This window comes from Lissotriton helveticus, chromosome 9 (genome assembly GCF_964261635.1).
Source record: "Lissotriton helveticus chromosome 9, aLisHel1.1, whole genome shotgun sequence".
In the NCBI taxonomy this organism is placed as follows: Eukaryota; Metazoa; Chordata; class Amphibia; order Caudata; family Salamandridae; genus Lissotriton; species Lissotriton helveticus.
The window spans coordinates 1074866722-1074887693 of NC_136070.1; the positions used below are offsets into that span (position 1 = coordinate 1074866722).

General features: G+C 43.5%; 1 protein-coding gene across 1 annotated transcript in view; it reads left to right on the plus strand.

Annotated features, from left to right (window-relative positions):
• The window catches only part of FBLN2 (fibulin 2), a 669658-nt gene that overhangs the window by 354367 nt on the left and 294319 nt on the right, over positions 1-20972 (plus strand). Inside the window, exon 4 of the mRNA XM_078661453.1 lies at positions 11737-11866. Coding sequence (XP_078517579.1) covers positions 11737-11866 — 130 coding nt within the window. The remainder of the gene's footprint in view (positions 1-11736; positions 11867-20972) is intronic.

A 20972-nucleotide genomic window follows, 5' to 3' on the forward strand; every position in this document is an offset into this window, starting at 1 on the left:
TGCACGATCTCTCTGCAAACACACCACCGACATCTGGGACACCACCGCCTTCTTCACCCTGACATCATCTTCCTCACTGAAATCTGGATCAACCCGCATACGCCCCCCAATGGCCTTAGCCACACGTCAGCTACAAGATAACACATCAAGACTGTGTCAGCAAACTTGGAGGTGGGATCGCGCTATCATCCACAAAGAAACTATCCACTGCACTACCACCACAGATGACGCGACCCCGATCAAGGAGCACCTCAACTTCCAACTCTTCACTGGTGACAAAACCACCATCAGAGACACGCTCGCCTACAGACCTCCAGGACCCTGACCCAACTTCTCCACGCCATACCAGATTTCATGGCCCCGCTCGCCATTGATTCCAGGCATTGCATCCTACTCAGAGACCTCATTTTCCACCTTGACGACCCGGACAACACAAACACCGCCAAACTCCTTCAAAGCATGAACACCTTCTGTCTCACTCAACTAGTCACCAACCCCCGCACATTGCCGGTCACACACTTGAACCCAATTTCATAGCCAGCAACAGAGTTAAGTACAACCAAATCACCAAACTCACCTGGACATACCACATTCATTTAATCTTTTCATGGCCACCCAGCACCAGCACCAGACAGCCCTGCACCACTCAACAAAGCTGGAACAAAGTGTCAGAAAACCAATGGACTGACGCCCTCAACTCCTGCTATCCAGACACCTCTATCAATACGGCATTGAAGGTGGCACCTGTAGGTGTAGTGGAAGCACTGACTTTCTGATGAATGTGTGACTATGGAGACTATGGAGGCTTTGCAACCCACAATGTACCATAAAGCCTGTAGAATAGCATATCTCAGATGATGCAAACAGCACGAGGTAACTGGCAGGGGTTGAGTATTTTACTTGCATGCACAATGTGTCTACATCACTAACTATAATTATTTTTCCCCTGAAGAAGACCTAAGACCTTTTAGGCTATCATAGGGGTCGAAACATGTTGGTAACAAAATAATTAGCATGGGGTTAAGTGATTCATTGGTTTTTGTGCTATAACCCAGCAATCGATTTTTTACCGATACCAGTCACCCACATAAAGCACGCAAAACCGGAGACTCTCCAAGCAGGCCAGCTGGTACAATGCGAACTAATAACGTCTAAGCATGACTGCAAGCAACTAGAGAGAAGGTGGCTCCCCAGCAAGAACTCCACAGACTGACCTGCCTACAAAACATCACTCAACCAATACTATCAACTTCTGAATAAGACAAAGATGAGTTCCTTCACCAACCACTTCAAGGCAAGCGCTAACTGCAGTAAAGAACTATTCAACATTGTCAGAGAGATCACCAACCCCTCAGCCTCCGAAAACATCAACATCCTGGCAGACTTCATCCACAAAAAGATCTCCAACATCTACAAGAGCTGCACACCCCAACCTATCACCGCTGACATCCTAATCCTCATTGCTCCCACAGAACCAAATCCTGACCACCTGCTAACTGTCTGGAGCATGGGAGTGGGAGTTATTGTTTCTGCATCAAAATCAAAGAAAGGCTTCAGACTGACGAGAGCACAAAAATGCACACATTGGAAACTCACACAGTCATTTACAAAATTATGTTTAGACTCTATTTTGCACTTTCTGTCAGTCTCCACCAGAATTGGTTCGAGAAAATGGTGGACGTCTGATGTGAAAACAAGGTCAGCATTCAGTTCTGAGTGCAGGCACTGTTCAGATCTCCTCAACACGCACTTTCAGCTATGAAACGTCACACTTCAACGATATCTTTTTGAGCCACAGGGAGTGTCTCTTCTTTGCGCCTCTCTCATGAGGAGAATTTGACAGAGACTCAAGGAAAAAGTAGTGTTCCATTTTCAGCGCTTGTGAAGCGCATGCAGATTAGTATCTCCACTCTGCATCTGAGCAGAAATCTTGTGAATTTACGTTGCAGCAAATCCTGACAGAAACTCATGAATTGTGAAAGGAGTAGTGTCTCAGTCTTCCTCTCATTCAGGTCGGCTATGTATTCGTTTTTACCACAGAAGAGTAGTATCTCAGCTGACTATCTGGTAAGGCATTCTTTCCATTTCATCTTTAAAGACAATGGAGGTATCAGCCAAAAAATACAAGCAATATTGCTGATGGAGAAATTTAGCTAAATTCATCTGAAGCTATGAGAAACCAGGACAAGCTCTTCCATTGTATATAATTTAGATCTCTTACAAAAACTTTCCATTCTATTGGAAACTTTTTTAATATGCTGGAACCCATTTGAACATTAATTGAAATTGTTCAACATTTTTTTAAGACTGTCATGTGCATAAAACCAGTCACAAGTGTCAACTTCAACCATTTTCTTTACAAGAACTAGCAGCGATTATTACTGGTGAGAGAGTGGCTCAAACCTTGCCATTTTTGTGTATATTAGGCAAATGTATATATCTATATATGATACATGTTATGTGGTGTAATAAGTTTGAAGTTTTAAATATATATATAGGAAATGTTCATGTGAATTTTACACTTGAAACTGCAGGCTCTGAATAAAGTATAACCCATAAACAAGAGGAAAAGATTGAAATCCAAGAATAGCAGTGATATCATCCTCTACAAGGCAGTCTTTCATGTTTCTCTATCTACTTCCCCTTTGCCCTCATCAGTGTAAATACTGAAGGACAGGCACTGGGTTCAGCTTCTCCTCCTGTGGAATTCTTTGAACAGGTAGGCTTGACACTAACGAACTGGGACAAGCTCACCACTCAAAACACCACCGACATTGTGAACTCCGTCCTCTCAAGAGCACCAACGGACCCCTATCGCCACCACATTTTCAACCTTAGGAGCAAAACATGAAGAAAGAACTCACCAGCATCTTCAATGTATCCATCACTACGGCCATCTTCCCCAACGAATGGAAACATGCTGAGGTCACGCCCTTTCTCAAGAAGCCATCTTCCGACCAGACGGAAGTCAAGAACTTCCACCCTATCTCTCTTCTCCTCTTCCCCTCCAAGGTGCTCATGAAAGCCATCAATCGCCAACTCACGAGACCCCTGGAAAACAACAACCTCCTGGACATCTCCCACCAGAGATGACATAAGAGCTCTCCTGGACCTAGGGAAACAGCAGCCCTGATCCTCCTCGATCGCTCAGTGACCTTCAACACCGTATCCCAGCATACCCTCATCGAAAGACTTCGCCACATTGAAATTCAGGGAGATGCCCTCAGGTGGATCGCTTGCTTTCTCACCAGAACAACCCAGAGAATCCTACTTCCTCACTCGTCGCATGCTCTGCAAGATTTTCAGATGGCTCCTGGTCAACACCAGATGTACCATCATCCGAGCCCAGGTCATCAGCAGGCTGGACTATGGCAATGTAATCTACGCAGAAATCAACTTGCACCTCCTGAAGAGACAACAGACAATATAGGCCAGACTGAACCTCAACCTCCCCAAGTGGATCCGCATCATCCCCCACCTCAGGAGGCTCCAGGGGCACCCCATTCAGAAGAGATATCACTTCAAGATGCTGATCCACACCTACAAAGCCTTGCACAACCACGGAACACAGCACACATCAACCACCGCCTCAACTACCACCAACCCTTCAGACACATGCACTCCACCTCCCTTCACCTTGCTCACACCTTTCACATATGTCAAAGCCACAGCAGAGATCGCTCCTTCTCGTACCTCTTGGCCAGGGCCGGGAAATACCTCCCTCTTCAACCCTGGACCACACCCTTGCTGCTGGCATTCAGGCAAGGACTCAAGACCTGGCTGTAGGCCTGAGCCCCCGCAGAACGATCTACAGCACCCCGATACCCTCACAGGTGATTAGCCAAGCTTTACAAATCTGGTTTGATTGATTGATTCAATATTTTATTATAATCGAACGTTCCACTAATTAATTATGCAACAGTATTTTAAAATGTAAACATTATTTGTTAAGTTTTATACCACACTGGTAAGTTATCTTTCACAGTAGGATTACCCACTATTGAGAAACATGGGATATGTGCTCAGCCACTGGTACATTGACTGAATATCAGATTTTTGATGAAATCGTAAGTTTGGAAAGATATTTTCGGTTGTGGTGTCCTGCTGTTGATATTCTGGAAGACTCTTTTTTTCTCCCAGAGTTCATGCATTGAAATTTGGAGCTAACTATATATTCACGTGTTTTATTTTGCCCATTTAGACATCCTTTCGATTATTTTTTCTCTTAAGTATTTTCTTTATTTGGAGCTCAGTGCTGGGAATCCAGCGGGAACATTATAAAAGGCATTGTAATACATAGATGGATAGTTTACATCTTTGTAAACATACATACTAACATACATAGGGCCAGATGTAGGTAGGCTTTTACCGGTCGGTAACGGCGGTCGGTAACGGCCGATTTCGGCCGTTACCGACCGGTAAATGGATTTTGAGATGTAGGGGGCAGAATCGGTAAATTTACCGATCGGTAAATTACCGAATCGGTATTTTAACCGATTCGGTAAATTTGATATGTAGGTGGGACTCCTCTGAGTCCCACAAGCCTTACAGAATCGGTATTTTACCATCAAATTCAATTTGATGGTAAAATACCGATTCCGGTGTGCATGCACTTGTGTGCATGCACACCTGTGCCATATGACAGGCAGACCTGCCCTTAGGGCAGGTTTGCCTGCCACATGGCACCCAAACCTGTTTTGGGGGTGCTAGAGGGTGTCAAAGTGACACCCCCTGCACCCTTGTGAAATTCGGTATTTACCGATTCGGTAAATACCGACCGGTAATGCCCATTCAACTCAATGCCCATTCATGCTCAACTACAGGAAAATGGCGGCTGAAGGGGAGCTCTAGTGAGGAGCGCTGGGGCTAGGGATCTCCAAATATGGATTAAATCCCTGCACAACCCCAGAACAACCCTCAATACAGCCCAAGACGAAGCGGAACAACTGCTGCATGTTTCGGAACAAATAGAAAACGAGAGGAACACAGGAGAAACAAGACGCAGGAAAGAATACAGTACCTGGTCGATGGTCAAGGCTGCCTCCTCTCCTCGGACTCCTAGGACGTCGGACCCCACGTGATGCGAACAGCCTGATGTGGAGCGGGCGGAGAAGACCCTCAGCGGACCTTAAATAAGAAAGGAGCCACCCGATGCCTCCCTGGTTTGCGCTTGGCGGGGGATCTCGGAGGAGCCATCGGCAGCAGCTCCGGAGCCGGTAGACACACAGACTGGCCATCACGGAAGACGGAGCTGAGAGACCGCGCTGACCTTTGGAGAAGGTATGGTCATCCTCTCCCCCTGCGCAGCCCCAACAACCGCTTACAACACCCCTAGGACTCGCAAAAGGGAAAACGCGGGATATTAAAAGTGAAGAGGAATGAAAAACGGCTCGCCTGACCCTAAAATGGTGGCCGCGCGAGACGTCTGATGAATCTGAATCGGAAATGTACCTGCTGATCAACAACACAGGGGCACAGACGGAGAAAGAGGACTGACGAGTGGAAGAAAGGAAGTGAATCATCCCAGACCCCCACTAACAAACAAGGAACAGTGACAAGGGACCAACCAAGATTGATTGGAAAGAGAGAAGGGACAAAGAAAAGTGATAAGGGACTAAAACAACTTCAAGAGGGGAAAGAGAGAAAGACCTTTCCCCTCAGGAAATAATATGGACAGATTCGGCTGACATCCTGCACTGGCTAACTTATCACCAGACAACCCCTTTTTCACAAACAGGGATAGTCAATCAATTAATTAATTTACTGATGATAGCACCTTAAACTACAAATGATTGATTAGAATAAAACAACATAACATCAAAGGATTAATTAGAGACTCTTAAGACAAATCTCTTCACAAATAAGGATAGGAAAGGGTGTAATTAATTACTGTGGATGGCACCATAATTTCAAAGGATTGATTACAATAAGATAACATAATTACAAAGGACTAATTAGAGGATACCAACTACAAAGAACTACGGAACAGTACCGCAGAAGTCACTCCAACCTCTATATCTTCCACGACTACAAATATATAATAAGAGCTAACCAAACTACAAAGAAAGCACATCTACCACTATGAAACAGTAGTACTGGAGTTACCTAGATTCCTATATCCTCCCCGATATACCAGCAGGGAACTACACAGTACAAAGCACCAACAGGGAACTACACAGTACTAATAGTCAATGGCTTCTGAAGACGCACAACGTGAAGGTGAAGCGGAAATGGAGGAAAGATACCGAGGGTCGACCTGATCTCATGCAAAGAGGATAGAATATCCTTCCACTCTATCCAAAAATGCTGCCAAAAAATTCAAACATAACACATTGAGAAAAAACCCGGACACTCTGTTCGCTGACCCATATTTCGATAGAGTTAAAGGTGTCATGATGAATGACTTGATATTCTACACAGACAAAACAGCTAAATGGCGCAATGCCCTTACAAAAATGCTGCTCACAAAAACTGTAAAAAACATACCACATGGCACAAAAATAACGACCTCATTAACTAAAAGATGTAATACAGAAGTATGCATTACTATGTATAAAACAGGAATTGTGCTGATACAAGCAACGAACAAAGAACTCGAGAAATTTGAGATAACTTTCCAAACGTTAAAGGAATCCATAGAAAGACCTAATCATCAACAAAACATGACCCCACCAGATATCACAAATGACATAAACAACTCTGTCACCAGAGAAGCCAACCAAACGGACTGCCGGAACGATCATATCCCTAACGCCGGAGATTTACCTGAAACTGCGATGGCCATACCGGAGAAGGAGATTGAAAGGATAGCGGTATCTCCTAACCCTCGAAACAAAGAGAAGAACCAGGCACCAATGGAAGAGCCGTTGCCGATACCACACGACGCCACAACACCTGAAGAGGGTGGCCCAGCTCCGAGTGAGTCCGCCTATGAAGATAACTACAAAAAGAACAAGGTAGAGGTTATCGACCTTCCCCAATCTCCCTCGAATGCGAGTCTGGAGTCCCATAGATCCTTATCCACAAAAACACCCTCTACACCTAACAACATAGGAAGCAATGGAGACCCCCTAATAAAGTCAAGAATCATAACAAAACTAAGGATACAGCGGTAAGATCGGTGGCAATGAGAACAGACCTTTCACGGAGGAAAGCAAAATGTAGAACGCATACAGCCAGGTCTATCTCACATAAGAAATCTACCCGAACACAGAAAGAAGTCAATGAGCTCAATAAACTAATAGGCAACCTGGCACAAGACTCGATGAATGTCGCAAAGACAATTGAGAAAATCTGGGAGATGACGATAAATACGCACACGAAGGTCTCACACATCCAGAATCTTGTACTCCGACCCAACAGACCAAACAGGACCAATCCCTTATCAAATGAAGAAGCCCTGGCCTTACTTCGATCTTATGAACAACCGGCTCGGGGAAAGGAGGAGTATATCGAAATTGTACCTATTGACTCTAATAGAACGTCCAGAAAGAATGACAGGAAAGCAATCCACCACAACTTACAACATATTCAGGTAACTACAACCGAAACTGAAAATGAAAACCCCGTTAACGCACAGAAAGCCCTAAAATGCCTACTTCTTAACTGTCGTTCGGCAACTAAACATGCGTCAGATATAGCCGCCCTCATCATCAACAAGGAAATCGACCTGGCCATCCTCACGGAAACATGGCTTAGTGAATCATCATCTCCTACCATTGATCTCCTAGTACCACCTCAATATAACATTGTCAGGTTAGACAGACCAAGGAAAGTGGGAGGAGGTATAGCGTGCATTCACCGTTCGGAGATTAAGGTCAACCAATTCCAATCTGACCCCATAGAATCCTGTGAATACCTTGGTCTTAACATAAGATCACTAAATAATCAAAGCTATAACCTGCATGCGTTCTACCACCCACCGGGAGATAACACAAAGTTCACAGAGCAACTAATAGAGATCATAACTGCCAACTCTAACTCGGATGCCAACAACATATTCCTAGGTGACTTTAACCTCCACTGGGACGACGGCAATGACAAAATGGTTAACTCGATTAAAGACTTCCTCAATGAGCTAAACCTTACGCAAGCATGCACCCAGCCCACTCACTCACAAGGAGCGACTCTAGACTGGATTATTTCAAGAAACAAAGAGACTTCAATCCTTGCTATAGACCCGTGTGATTGGTCTGACCATCACGCCATAACATTCACGATACCCACAATGAAAAAGGGCAGGACCGTGCAACCCAGCAAGTGCAAAAAACTGATTCGAGATACAAAAGAAGCTAATATTGAACTACTGGTTGAAAGATGTGAGAAAGACCTGAAGCCTCGTAACAACAGGCAGAATGTCAATGTCAACGAGCTGACGGATCACTACATAACCTCGATCAGTAATATAGTCAATGACACCTTGCCTCAAAAACTGAAAAGTGTCTCGGAAAAGCCAAAAAATCCTTGGTTTAATGAGGCATTGAACGAGGACAGGCGAAAACTGAGAATGGCTGAAAGGAAATGGAGACAACATCCCTCCTCCCCTGAGCTGAAAGCCCTCAGAAAAACTAGAAAACAATATAACAAAAAGATAATCGACACCAAAAAAGAATTTATAAGGACTGAACTCGACAATGCCACAAACAGACCAAGAAAACTCTTCGAGATCTTAAAACAACAGTCAAATAAACTAGCCAAAACGACTCAAGAGAACTCAAAAACTCCCATAAGCTGCGAGGAATTCTCTTCATTTTTCACGGAAAAAAACAAACTACTAGAAGTTGAGCTCACAAGTGCAGCAGCTAACCTCATGACCCTTCCCTCACCTATAAATGAGGCTAATGCGACAACTGAAGGTCTTCAAACAAAAAATAAGGCAAATTGGGACACATTTGAACTATATGACCAGGGAAAGATCGCCAAAACGCTAGCAGAACTCAGACCGAACAACCACTATCAAGACCCTTTACCGGCAAAGTGTGTAAGAGAAATCAGCCACACCCTAGTTCCGATCTGGACTGAGATAATAAATGCTTCACTTGCACAAGGGACCCTCCCTGACTGCCTAAAAACTGGGCAGGTAGTTCCCATCATCAAAAAACCAACAGCGGATGCAACAGACCCGAAGAACTATCGACCAGTGACCAACATCCCTTTACTTGCCAAACTTATTGAGAAATGCGTGCAGGGCCAACTGAGTCAACACATCGCTAAGTTCTCATTACTAGATGACTGCCAATCAGGTTTCAGAACCGGACATAGTACTGAAACGGCGATCCTGCATATTGTTGATGACGCCTTACAAGCCCTAGACCAAAATCATGCGTGCCTACTGATCCTACTAGACTTGTCATCAGCATTTGACACTGTAAATCACGAATTATTGATGACCAGGCTACGAGACAGGATGGGTTTATCTGGAAACGTACTGAAATGGTTTAACTCCTTCCTACAGAACAGGACACAACTATTCCTGGTCAACCAAGCAATCTCCTCCCCGTGCCCTAACGCAATAGGGGTCCCGCAAGGTTCAACGTTATCCCCAGATCTATTCAACTTGTATGTAGAACCTCTCACGGAGATTCTTCGAAAATCACAGATCTCCTATCACATGTACGCAGACGACACGCAAATATATATGAAGATCGCCTGTCGGGATGACATTGACCTAATGAATGAAACACTAAAGCGAGCGTTACAATGGCTAACAGCTAATCATCTGAAACTTAATGCCGATAAAACAGAATTCCTACTAATATCACCAGCAAGGAGTCAACCAGAGGTAAAAGAATGGACTAAATTGGTGACTGCGCTAAACTGTACTCCGACCCTAATTAACTCAGCTAAATCACTAGGAATTACGTTAGATGAGAACCTCGACATGAAAGACTACATCAACACAATGGCCAAGAGCGCCCGTTTCCACCTGAACTATCTAAGAAAACTGAAACCCTTTATCTCAGAAGCAGATCTAAAACTGGCTATCCAATCACTAGTGATCTCGAGAATTGAATATGGCTGCACCACGTTAGCTGGCCTACCGAAAACATCCACTGCACCACTAAAAGCCTGTCTCAACGCTGCGGCAAGACTCATCACGGGAACGAGGAAATTCGATCACATATCTCCCCACCTAAAGGCACTAAACTGGCTACCCTACGAAGCTAGAATTAAAATGAAGATGGCCTGTATTACCCACAAAGCGGTTCACTACAACACGCCTACATATCTAGCCAAGAAAATTAAGCTATCGGGAGGTAACAGACCAACTAGAAGCGCTAAAGAGTTGCTATTACGACCGGCCTTCTTCCGGAAGAAAAAGACCTATGACCGAGCATTCTCCGGAGCCGCCCCCAGAGTCTGGAATTCACTCCCTCCTAACATCAGGGTGATTCAAAACACTGTAACATTCATACAGGAACTGAAGAACCACTTGATGAGTAAATACCCTACATAGAGATAAAGTCCACAAAAGTCCACATTTGTAAAGCGCACAATCACCCGTAAGGGTCTCTAGGCGCTGGGGGGCCGTCGGGAAGATTAAGCAAGCTATTGCCCAGAGTCATATGGTGCTGGGCTAACCTGCCGCCGGAGCCGGGGATCGAACCGTGGTCCCCAGATTCCAGCGTCAGTCGCCCTGGCCGCGGCGCCACACCTCTTCACGCACCGACCATTAATATGAACACTCAAGACAAAGAAGATCGGACTCATCATGAATAATTTGAAGATCAATTAGACAAATGACTGATTCCCGATCAAACCTCGGCTATGCACTTTAAGGCTACCTCATATATATGTGATCTCTACACTGTATCTCACACCCATAATGATATAATTCTCTACCCTACTTGGTTTATCTATTTAATCCTTGCCACAAGCTAAACCTATCCAACTCTTATTGCTAATTACTCATGGAATTGTACTGATAATACTATGTAACCCTACCTCACCGAGCCTGACGATATGACTATGACACAAGCTAAGCCTATGCACCTCCTAATGCTAATGACACAGACGTTAGGAATATATTTATCTAATCACCCCTGATAGCATATCGCCTACTACCTCATATATGTTTGTTGTTATAATTGCTACTATAATGTCAATCTGTAATCTGTAATCTTTTTATGTTAAGCGCTCTGATACCCACGGGTCTTGTCCGCGCTATATAAAACACTATAAACAAATAAATAAATAAATAAATAAATTCATTCCTATGGGCTTCAAAGCCCATCGGAATGAATGGGCATTACCGGTCGGTATTTACCGAATCGGTAAATACCGACTTTTACAGATTCGGTAAATCCACATCTGGATTTACCTACATCTCCCTCCTTATATTTTACCGATTCATAAATACCGAATCGGTAAAATTCGGTATTTATGAGTCGGTAAAATATATTTACCTACATCTGGCCCATAATGTTAGCAGATGTATCTCTAGTCAGTTAAAGAACACCCCGAGGCTAATTCACATTGACCCTACTAGATATGTGGTGTATTTGGAAACCTCTTGCTTCCTGCGCTATATTCGGCAGTGCTTCAGATGATCTGGACTACCTTCACATTATTATTCAATTTTTCCATTGTGAAAAATGTGTGTAATCTATGCATTATGCCTTCAGATTTATGTATTCAATGCATATTTGTTCGTATATTTGGTAAACCTACACCTGTAACCAGTGAGCACTATGGCATATCTCTCAGCTGATGCCTGGTCCTATTTTTCCATTGCAGAATTGCTCAGAATCATTGCTGTGTAGCCGACTTAAAAGAAAACAGCTGTGTGGCAGGCATGATCGCAGCCAAAGAAGGTGATTTTTGTGTGATTGATGACACTGACACGTGTGGAGGATCTTATTATAAGGTAAGACCATTCTACTTTTTTAACAAATCGTATTGTTCTGTATTTGAAGGAAGTTTCCATAATTTCTGTTTTTATTCTTTTCCTTTTTTTTTGTTAACTAAATGTATGTTTTGTTACTTTTGTAGTCATGAACTGTAACAGTATGCATTTTTGCCTTCAGTAAAACCATCTTTTTTACTTTCAATTGAAGTGCAGTTTTTGGCATAAACTGTTGGTGGACTTTCATTTTTACAATGTTGAAAACAAACAAGAGTACAGTGAGGGGTCAATCAGAGCCCACATTTAAAAAATGTTTTCCATTAGGTTGTAGTATGAGAAGTAAAGGGCAAAATCACCAAGGTTGTAATCCTTATGATCAGTACACAGTGTCGAAATTTTAGCAACTATGAATTAAATAAGGTTGGGCTAACAAATGTCCCAATGGACCAGATCCGTGACAGATATTTAAAACAACCAATCACCATGTAAATGGGTTCAGTTTCAATTTTTTTAAATTTATGTGAATATTCAGAAAATCTGACTTGGATCCAGCTGACTAAGAACCAGCACTCCTGGACCTTACTCGGACACCCCAGTCCAGAAACCATCTGTTTCACACTTTAAGCAACAAGCGGTGTATTTTCTACAAGTGGAATACTGTTACAAAGGATGAGGTATTTTTCACATATGTAAATATCTCCTATTCTGCATTTTCACATGGAAAATGGGGCATAACATGCAGAGTCAGTGTTAACATACTGAAACTCACCTGATTTGCCTTATTTTCCAAGCCCTTTCCCCGTTAAATTTTGACAAATTGAACTACCGAAATATATCAGGGAAAAACTGAAAGGGTGAGATAATTATCACACAGCTCATACTGCCCATCCCTGTGGATGTAATTGTTATAAAGGTGCTCACAGTACCAGAGTTCTTATAACTTTTAAATTCCATCAATTAGTATAAAGCAATTATGCATGAATATGAGACCATCTAAAGCTTCTGAGACGAAATGTGGCAAGACACCCTAAGATACATAATTTTAGCAATTACATAATTAAATAATTTGAGCAATTACATGGGAATCAGATTTGGTGACATACATTAATGTTAGACAAATAGTTGCTTTATTTATTTCGCAGAAATGTTCTAAACATTCTTTCTGTAGAGATGCATATAGAAAACAACCATTTGGGATGGTTTGAAAGTTTACACACAATCTACAATATACACTTTATGCCAATTCGGATTTTTAGGATAAATTTAAGTCTGATGACGACAGGTTGGCATTTATAAATACTAACACAAGTTGATATACTCTGGGGCAGATTACAGATTGAGTAGAGCAGTATCTTCCCCTTCGGTATCCCTCTGGGAGAAAGCTGTAACCGTTTACGAGTGCCTCTGTGTTCCTACACCCAGAATTACAGAGTGCAGGGACTATGTGGCTGATTTTACCAGGCAGCAATGCCAATAGGTGATATCAAGTGCAGATCCATACAGTGGCTGCATACATAGACTGAATACACCCTTAAGACCTTCAAGCTCAGCTTAATTGTCCTCCTGCTCCATTTAGCACCTTCTCAGAGAAGCATAATTGTTTTCAGAGTTTGGGATAACCATGTGGAAAAGGATCTGACAATTCAGGGTCTGCATGGTGGGAAACTCATAATTGCACAGTGCAGGAGTGCAACTCCTAGTGGGAGTTGGTAACCCCAGACCCTGTAATGTTGGCACCCCTACACCATACAATATGTAATCAGGTTATTTCTGTCCGTTTTTTTCGGGAAAGTATATCATTTTCTGTTGTATTTACTGCCTCTTCATAGCTAGCTGTGCTGCATGAGACCTCTAGCATCACTTAGATAAACAACCAATGGCATAGATGGATTACCACTTCACTAACAGTTGCAAAGGTATGCATTTAGACATCAACGGACACCCATAGTGCCAAAACTGAGTGAGTTGCAGATGGAATTTTTCTTTTTGGAAATACTAATATGTAAAGTAATGAACAGATGAATGTATTCATAGTAGTATGGGTTAATTTACTAAACATTCCTGTATACAGTACCATTTTTCAGCGAACGCATTCTACTGCTATCAAGGAATATGTCTGATGAGTGAAGGGAATATTCTATAGGATTATATGGCATTATTCCCAACCCTCTGGGTGGATGGGTAGTTTTAAAAGTAATCTAGTTTAGTTAGACTTGACCCAACCCTCAGGAGATTATTGATCATTCAACTGCAAATTGGCTCAACTAGGTAACGAGGAGGCAACTTTTTTATTTACTGTAAATTAAAAAAAATGCTTGCAATTATATTAAAAAATATGTTGCAGAAGATATTTAGTTTCTGAATTAAGAAAGATTATGTCCTTGTATCTTGAGTGCAGGTTAATCCCAGTGAAATTGAGTGAGTAAGATGCCCAATGTTCTATGAAGAAAGACGTTCGAAGACAATTTGAGGACAGTCTCTAATTAACCCTTTGCATACGTTAGATGGTAGGTAGCCATCCGACGCTACAGTGCCCATGTGTGTCGGACGCCTCCCTGCCATCCGCACACATGACACAGGAAATCCCTCTGGTGCCGGCACCAGAAGGATTTCCTTTAACACCTTAGGAGCTTCGTAAACAAACCTCCCCAGTGCTGCGCTGTCCATTATCCAGTGCTGAACTGGACGTCCAGCGGTCGCACGCAGCACTGGGGAGGTAGTGCCCGTGACGACCGTTGGCCGACGGCAGCACCTAAAGGGTTAAATCAAAAAATGCCTCAGGAGCTGAGGAAGAGCTTCCCCAGATCCCGCGGCTGTTCTGATTCTTTCACTGAAATGACGATCACCACACAGGTCGCGCTGACGTCATTTCAGTGAAACAGAAACTGAAATGAGCTGATCGTCTCATTTCAGTTTTAACTGCCTCAGTGCTCAGGGGGCTATAGCAGCCCCCTGAGCACTGAGGCAGGCGGGAGAGGTATCATTGGAAAGGGGAGAATCTCCCCTTGTTAATGGTACTCCTCCCTGGTGGATCCCTGCTTGGTGATCGTGGCAGTAGGGCGACCCCCAAGCCAGAATCCACCCACTAGGCACCAGGAAGGCGAGAGTGGCTCGATGGGCAAGAGCCTTTGCTCCCCCAAAATATTTTGCCCATATTTAGTCTTTCTGCTCCTCCCCCCTATAGAGGGGTAGAAAGCACACTAGCCACCAGTGATTTTTTTATACAAATGTAGGGGTGGGGCCTGCCTAAAATCAACATGCCTATGCCCCACCATCCCCAAGGGGGCCGAAAGCCCATTAGACAACAGGGATTTATTATATTTTATATAAAATAGGGTTGTGGCTGCCCCCACCCAAATCTAATTGCAAACAGTCTTTCTGCCCCTACCCGGGAGGCAGATGGGGACAATAGACTCCGAAAGCAATAGGCAGAAAGCACTCTAGGCACCAAGGATTTATTTCTTTTATGTATATAGGGATGGGCGCTGCCAAAAATTGGCATTTCAATGCCACTCCAAAATTCCACAGTCTTTCTGCCCCCCCACAGGAGGCAGATGCTCAATAGCCCCTGATCTGCTACCCCCCCCCCCACCCTCCTGGGAGCAGAAAGCACATTAGGCACCAGAGGTGTATTTATTTTATGTATATAGTGGTGGGGGCTGCCCACAATGGGAATGCCAATGCCCTCAGCCACCAAAAAACATTGCCACTGTTTTTCTGCCTCCCACCATGCGAGGCAAATGGCAGCAGTAGCCCCATATCAGTTCACCCAGGAGGGTTGGGCAGAAAACCAACTAGGCATCAGCAATTATGGCTTTTTTTAGACATAGTGGTGGGGGCTGCCCACAATGGGCATGCCAATTCCACATACCCAAAAATATGTGCCACAGTCTTTCTGCACCCCCCCCACCCCCCGGAGTGTTATGGGGCAATAGTCCCTTATCTGCCTCCCCGGGGGGCAGAGATCCCACTAGGCACCATGGATTATGCTTTTTATATATGTAGGGGTGGGGGGTGCCCAGAATGGGCATGCCAATGCCCATATCCACCCCCAAATAAATTATACAGTCTCCTGCCCCCTGCAGAGGCAGATCGGTGTCTAGTTTTCAAAAGTGTACAGGTTTGTTAGGTTTCCCTAGATGCCGGCTGAGCTAGGGTCCAAAATCCACAGCGAGGCACTTTGCAAAAATACGGCCCGCTTTCACTGGAAAAATGTGATGTTCCTACGTTGCGTTTTGGGCTGTTTCGTGTCACGGGCAGCAGACCTATCCACACAAGTGAGGTACAACTTTTATCGAGAGACTAGGGGGAATGCTGGGTGGGTGGAAGTTTGTGGCTCCCCACAGATTTCAGAACTTTCCATCACAGACAAGTGAGGAAAATTTGTTTTTGGGCAAAGTTTGTGGTTTGCAAGATATTCTGGGTAAAAGAACCTAATGAGAGCCATACATGTCACCCTATCCTGGATTCCCCTGAGTGTGCAGTTTTTAAAAATATGCAGGCCAACCCGCACAAGTGAGGTATCAGTAGAATCAGGGAATTGCTGGGTGTGTGAAAGTTTGTGGCTCCGCACAGAGTCCAGAACTTTCCATCACAGAAAAGTGAGGAAAATGTATTTTTTTGACAAAGTTTGAGGTTTGCTAGGGATTCTGGATAATAGAAGCTTGTGAGAGCCACACAAGTCCTGTATTCCCTGGGTGTCTAGTCTTCATAAAATGTACAAGTTCACTATGTTTCCCTAGGTGCCAACTGAGCGAGGGTCGAAAATCTACAGCAAGTCACATTGTAAAAAAAGTGTCCCTTTTCACTGTAAAAATGTGATGGGTCCACTTTGCATTTTAGGACATTTCCTGTCCCAGGCACCAGGCCTACCCACCCAAGTGAGGTACCATTTTTATCAGGAGACTTGGGGAGACACAGAACAGTAGAACAAGTGTTATTACCAATTGACTTTCTATGCATCTCTGCCTTCCAAATGTAAGACAATGTGTAAAAAAGAAGACATTTTGAAAAATGTGTTCTAATTCACATGCTAGTACGGGTACCCACAAATTTGGAAATGTGCAAATAACCATTGCTTCTAAACTCAATATTTTGTTCCCATTTAGAAAATACATAGATTTCCTTGATACCTATTTTCACTATTTATATTTTACCAAATGAATTGCTATATACCCAGTACACAATGAAAAACCATTGCAGGGTGCAGCTCAGTTATTGGCTCTGGGTAACTCGGGTTCTTGTTGAACCTAGAAGTGCTATATGTCCCTGCAACCAGAAGTGTCCGGCAGATATAACGGTGCATTGCTTTAAAAAATATGCCATACTTACAAGAAGTTACAGGTGAAAACGTTGGCACAATTGGCTGGTTATTTTCAACTCAATTTCAAAATGATTTTATTTTGACTGTTAGTTTCTATTGGAAAACCTTGAAGGATCTACACAAATGACCCCTTGCAGAAGTCTAACTTTTGTCTACTTTTCAGAAATGAATAGCTTTCCGGGATCCATTATTGCTTTCACACACATTTCTACCACTAACTGGAAGGAGGTTGAAAGCATAAAAAATAGGCTATGTCCTAGTAAAATGCCAAAACTGTGTAGATCATTTTGTTTTTCTGACAAAAGTCTGCCTGTTCCTGAAGGCTGGGAAGATGGTGATTGTAGCACCACAAACCCTTTATTGATACCATTTACAAGGAAAAAAACAGACGCCTTCTTCTGCAGCACTTTTCCCCATTTTTCCCTAAAAAAACAAACTTTAGGTGTATTTTGGCTAATTTCTTGGTCCCCTCCAGGGGAATCAACAAAGCCTGGGTGCCTTTAGAATCCTCAGGATGGTAGAAGAAAAGGACTCAAATTTGGCGTGAATACCTTATGTGGACAAAAAGGTACGGGCCTAAGCACAAACTACCCAAATTACCAAAAAAAGGCGTTGCACAGGTGGGGGTGGGGGGAGGCCTAGCAGTGAAGGGGTTAATGTGAATGCACGTAAATATCAAGGAAACTGAGATAGTTATTTGTTTTCTCTGACCTCTAGTAGGGAGGACAATAAGATGCATTTCTCGTTAAATCTGAGGTATTTAATGCTGGCTATTACGTGAATTATCATCAATGAAATAAAAAAACATTAATGGCAGTTTGAGCAAAAAAAATTATTTATCTTTAAGTGGATTTTGTACATTTAAATTGAAAGGATTACACATGATAGACTGCTAGGAAATATTATCTGATTCTGGATATTACGGGTGTATCAGGCTTCCCAACTGTTTTTTGTGTTATGAAAACAATCAGCATTCTGATTCCTGCTACTTGGTGATATGTTCTAGAATGTCTCCAGACTCTTAGCCATTAATGATCCCCTCTGTTAGATAGAGATAGCTAAACTGAAAAAAAATGTTGCTCTGCATGGGCCCATGGAATGATTGTTGCCTAATGCAGCTATTTTCTTGAGCCTAGTGTGTACATGGTTTTCTCAAGGCTGCCATGGTTATACCCAATGTCGGAGATGTTGTATGGACAGCTTTTAATAGTATTTTGAATTCCATTTTTGTTCATTACATTATTTAGGTTGAAATGTGTTTACCTGTGCTAGCTAGGTTAGAGAATGTTGTGATGTTCCATATAAACTTTCAAGAAAGAGAAGTAGTCACTTCTATTTTTATTTATTTATTTCGTGTTTTTTATAGCGCGAACATGACCCTGTCGGGGGTATCAGAGCGCTTTACAGAGATGTCTCAATAATAGAACCATTTATAACCATAGATTGCAGAAAACAAACAAACTCTTTACAACAGTACATTTCGGGAAAGCGTATAACAGATATATCCGAAGCGTAACTATATCACCCCACCATGTATGTTACAAATGTGCCCTCTCAAATGAGTGAAGAGAGATGCTGGCGTGTGAATGGTACAAATGTGGAGAGAATATATCCAGAGTTAATGATGTCAGGACTCATTGTAGAATTTTCCCATATAGAACAATTTCGCTTCTTTTTTGAATGAAATGAATGAAAGAAAATCTATATTGCGCAACTAAAACCCGAGGGCATCAAGGCGCCTATCAAAATAAATCATAAAAGGCAAAAACAAAACTACAGGTATGCTTTGGCGAATAGCGGTGTCTTCAGGGCTTTTCTAAAGGCCTGCAGAGTAGGAAGGGCCTTGGTTTCCACAGGAAGAGCATTCCACATTTTAGGTGCTATGGTGGAGAAAGCTCTGCCTCCCCATTTAGCTCTGCGAATGCGTGGTACTGATAACAAAGATTTGTTGGCAGAGCGCACATTTCTAGAGGGGCTGTAGGGGGCCAGGAGAGCACCAATCCCTACTCACCTATTTCTCGCTAGAGCGCCAAAAGTCAGGCACATGATTTTAAAAGAAATCCTGTCCTCAATGGGGAGCCAGTGTAACAATTTCCTTGCGGAGGTGGCTGACGCACGTTTGGGTAGATCCAACACAAACTTGGCCGCCGCGTTTTGGACCATTTGTAAACGCTGCAGCAACCCCCTGTTGAGTCCTGCATACAGCGCATTACAGTAGTCGAGTCGGGAGCCTATAAGTGCAACCACGACTTGCTTTCTGGCCTGCTGGGATAAGTAGTGTTTAATCTTCCTCAGGATGTGGATTATGCCCCAACAGGTAGAGACTGTTCTATTCACCTGCTGACGCATATTGAGGGTAGGGTTGATCAAAACTCCTAGGTTTTTAGCCAGAGCAGCGGGTACCGGGCAGGCTCCCAATGAGGCAGGCCACCAATTTGCCGACCAGATATCCTCCTTTCCTCCGAACACCAAGATCTCCGTCTTCTCACCATTGAGTTTCAATGAATTGTAAGTCATCCATTGAGCGACTGCCTCCATACAAGATCTAAAATTGGAGGCAGCCTCGCTGATAGACTGGGAGAGAGAGACCAGGATCTGGGTATCGTCGGCATAGGAGACTACCTCCATCCCAAAAGATCTTATCAGTCTGGCAAGTGGGGTCACATAGATGTTAAAGAGGGTCGGACTTAATGCCGACCCCTGAAGGACCCCACATTGCACAGACAGGGATGGAGATAGAAACTCCCCCAGCTTCACTCTTTGTTCCCTCTGGTCGAGGAAGGAGGTCAGCAGACTAAGAGCGGACCCCTCCACCCCAATCTCCCTCAGGCGAGATGTTAAAACCGAGGGAGAAAGGGTATCAAACGCAGCAGAAAGATCTAACAGGATGAGGAGGGTGGTCTGGCCCTTATCAACTCGGGTGCGGATGTTATCTAGCACTATGGTAAGGGCCGACTCGGTGCTATGATCCCTCCTGAATCCGTGCTGCGAATGGTCTAAATGACCAGAGTTTTCTAGAAAAGCCGTAAGATGCTTATTGAGATGCGTTTCCAGCATCTTCGCAGCGGCAGGGAGCATCGAGATGGGGCGAAAGAATGCTGCGGTGGATGGAATTCTTCTAATGCTAGGGGGGAGAGCGTTCCAAATTCGTGGTGCTGCCCCAGAGAACGCTCGGTCATACGTTTTTTTCTTACAAAAACGACCTGGTTGCAGAAGAAGATTGTCTTTGCTCCTGGTGCCTCTGTTTCCTCCTGACAGCGTGAGTTTTTGTGCAAGATAGACCGGAGTTGTATGGTGCAATGCATTATGGGTGATGCACGCTAACGTGAAGTGAATTCTTGCCTCGAAGGGTAGCCAGTTGAGTACTTTCAGATGGAGGGAGATGTGGTCGTACTTTTTTGATCCAGATATCAGTCTTGCGGCTGCATTAAGACATGCTTTCAAAGGGGCTGTTGTGATCTAAGGAAGCCCTGCCAGAGTAGTGCACCCATATTCTATCCTTGAGATGACCAGTGACTGGACTGCTGTTTTCAGATCTGTTTTATTTAGGAATGGTTTTAGTTTCCGCAGGTAGCTTAGGTGGAAACGGGCGTTCTTTGCCATAGTGTTAATGTGTGCAGTCATGTTCAGATTTTTGTCAAGAGTAATTCCCAGTGATTTAGTTGAGTCGACAATCTTCGGGGTGCATTTTAAAGCTGTGATAAAGCTTGACCACTCTGCTGACTTGAGTTTACTTTTCTGAGGTGTAATCAGTAAGAATTCAGTTTTTTGCGGGTTTAGCTTCAGGTGATTTAGGGTTAGCCA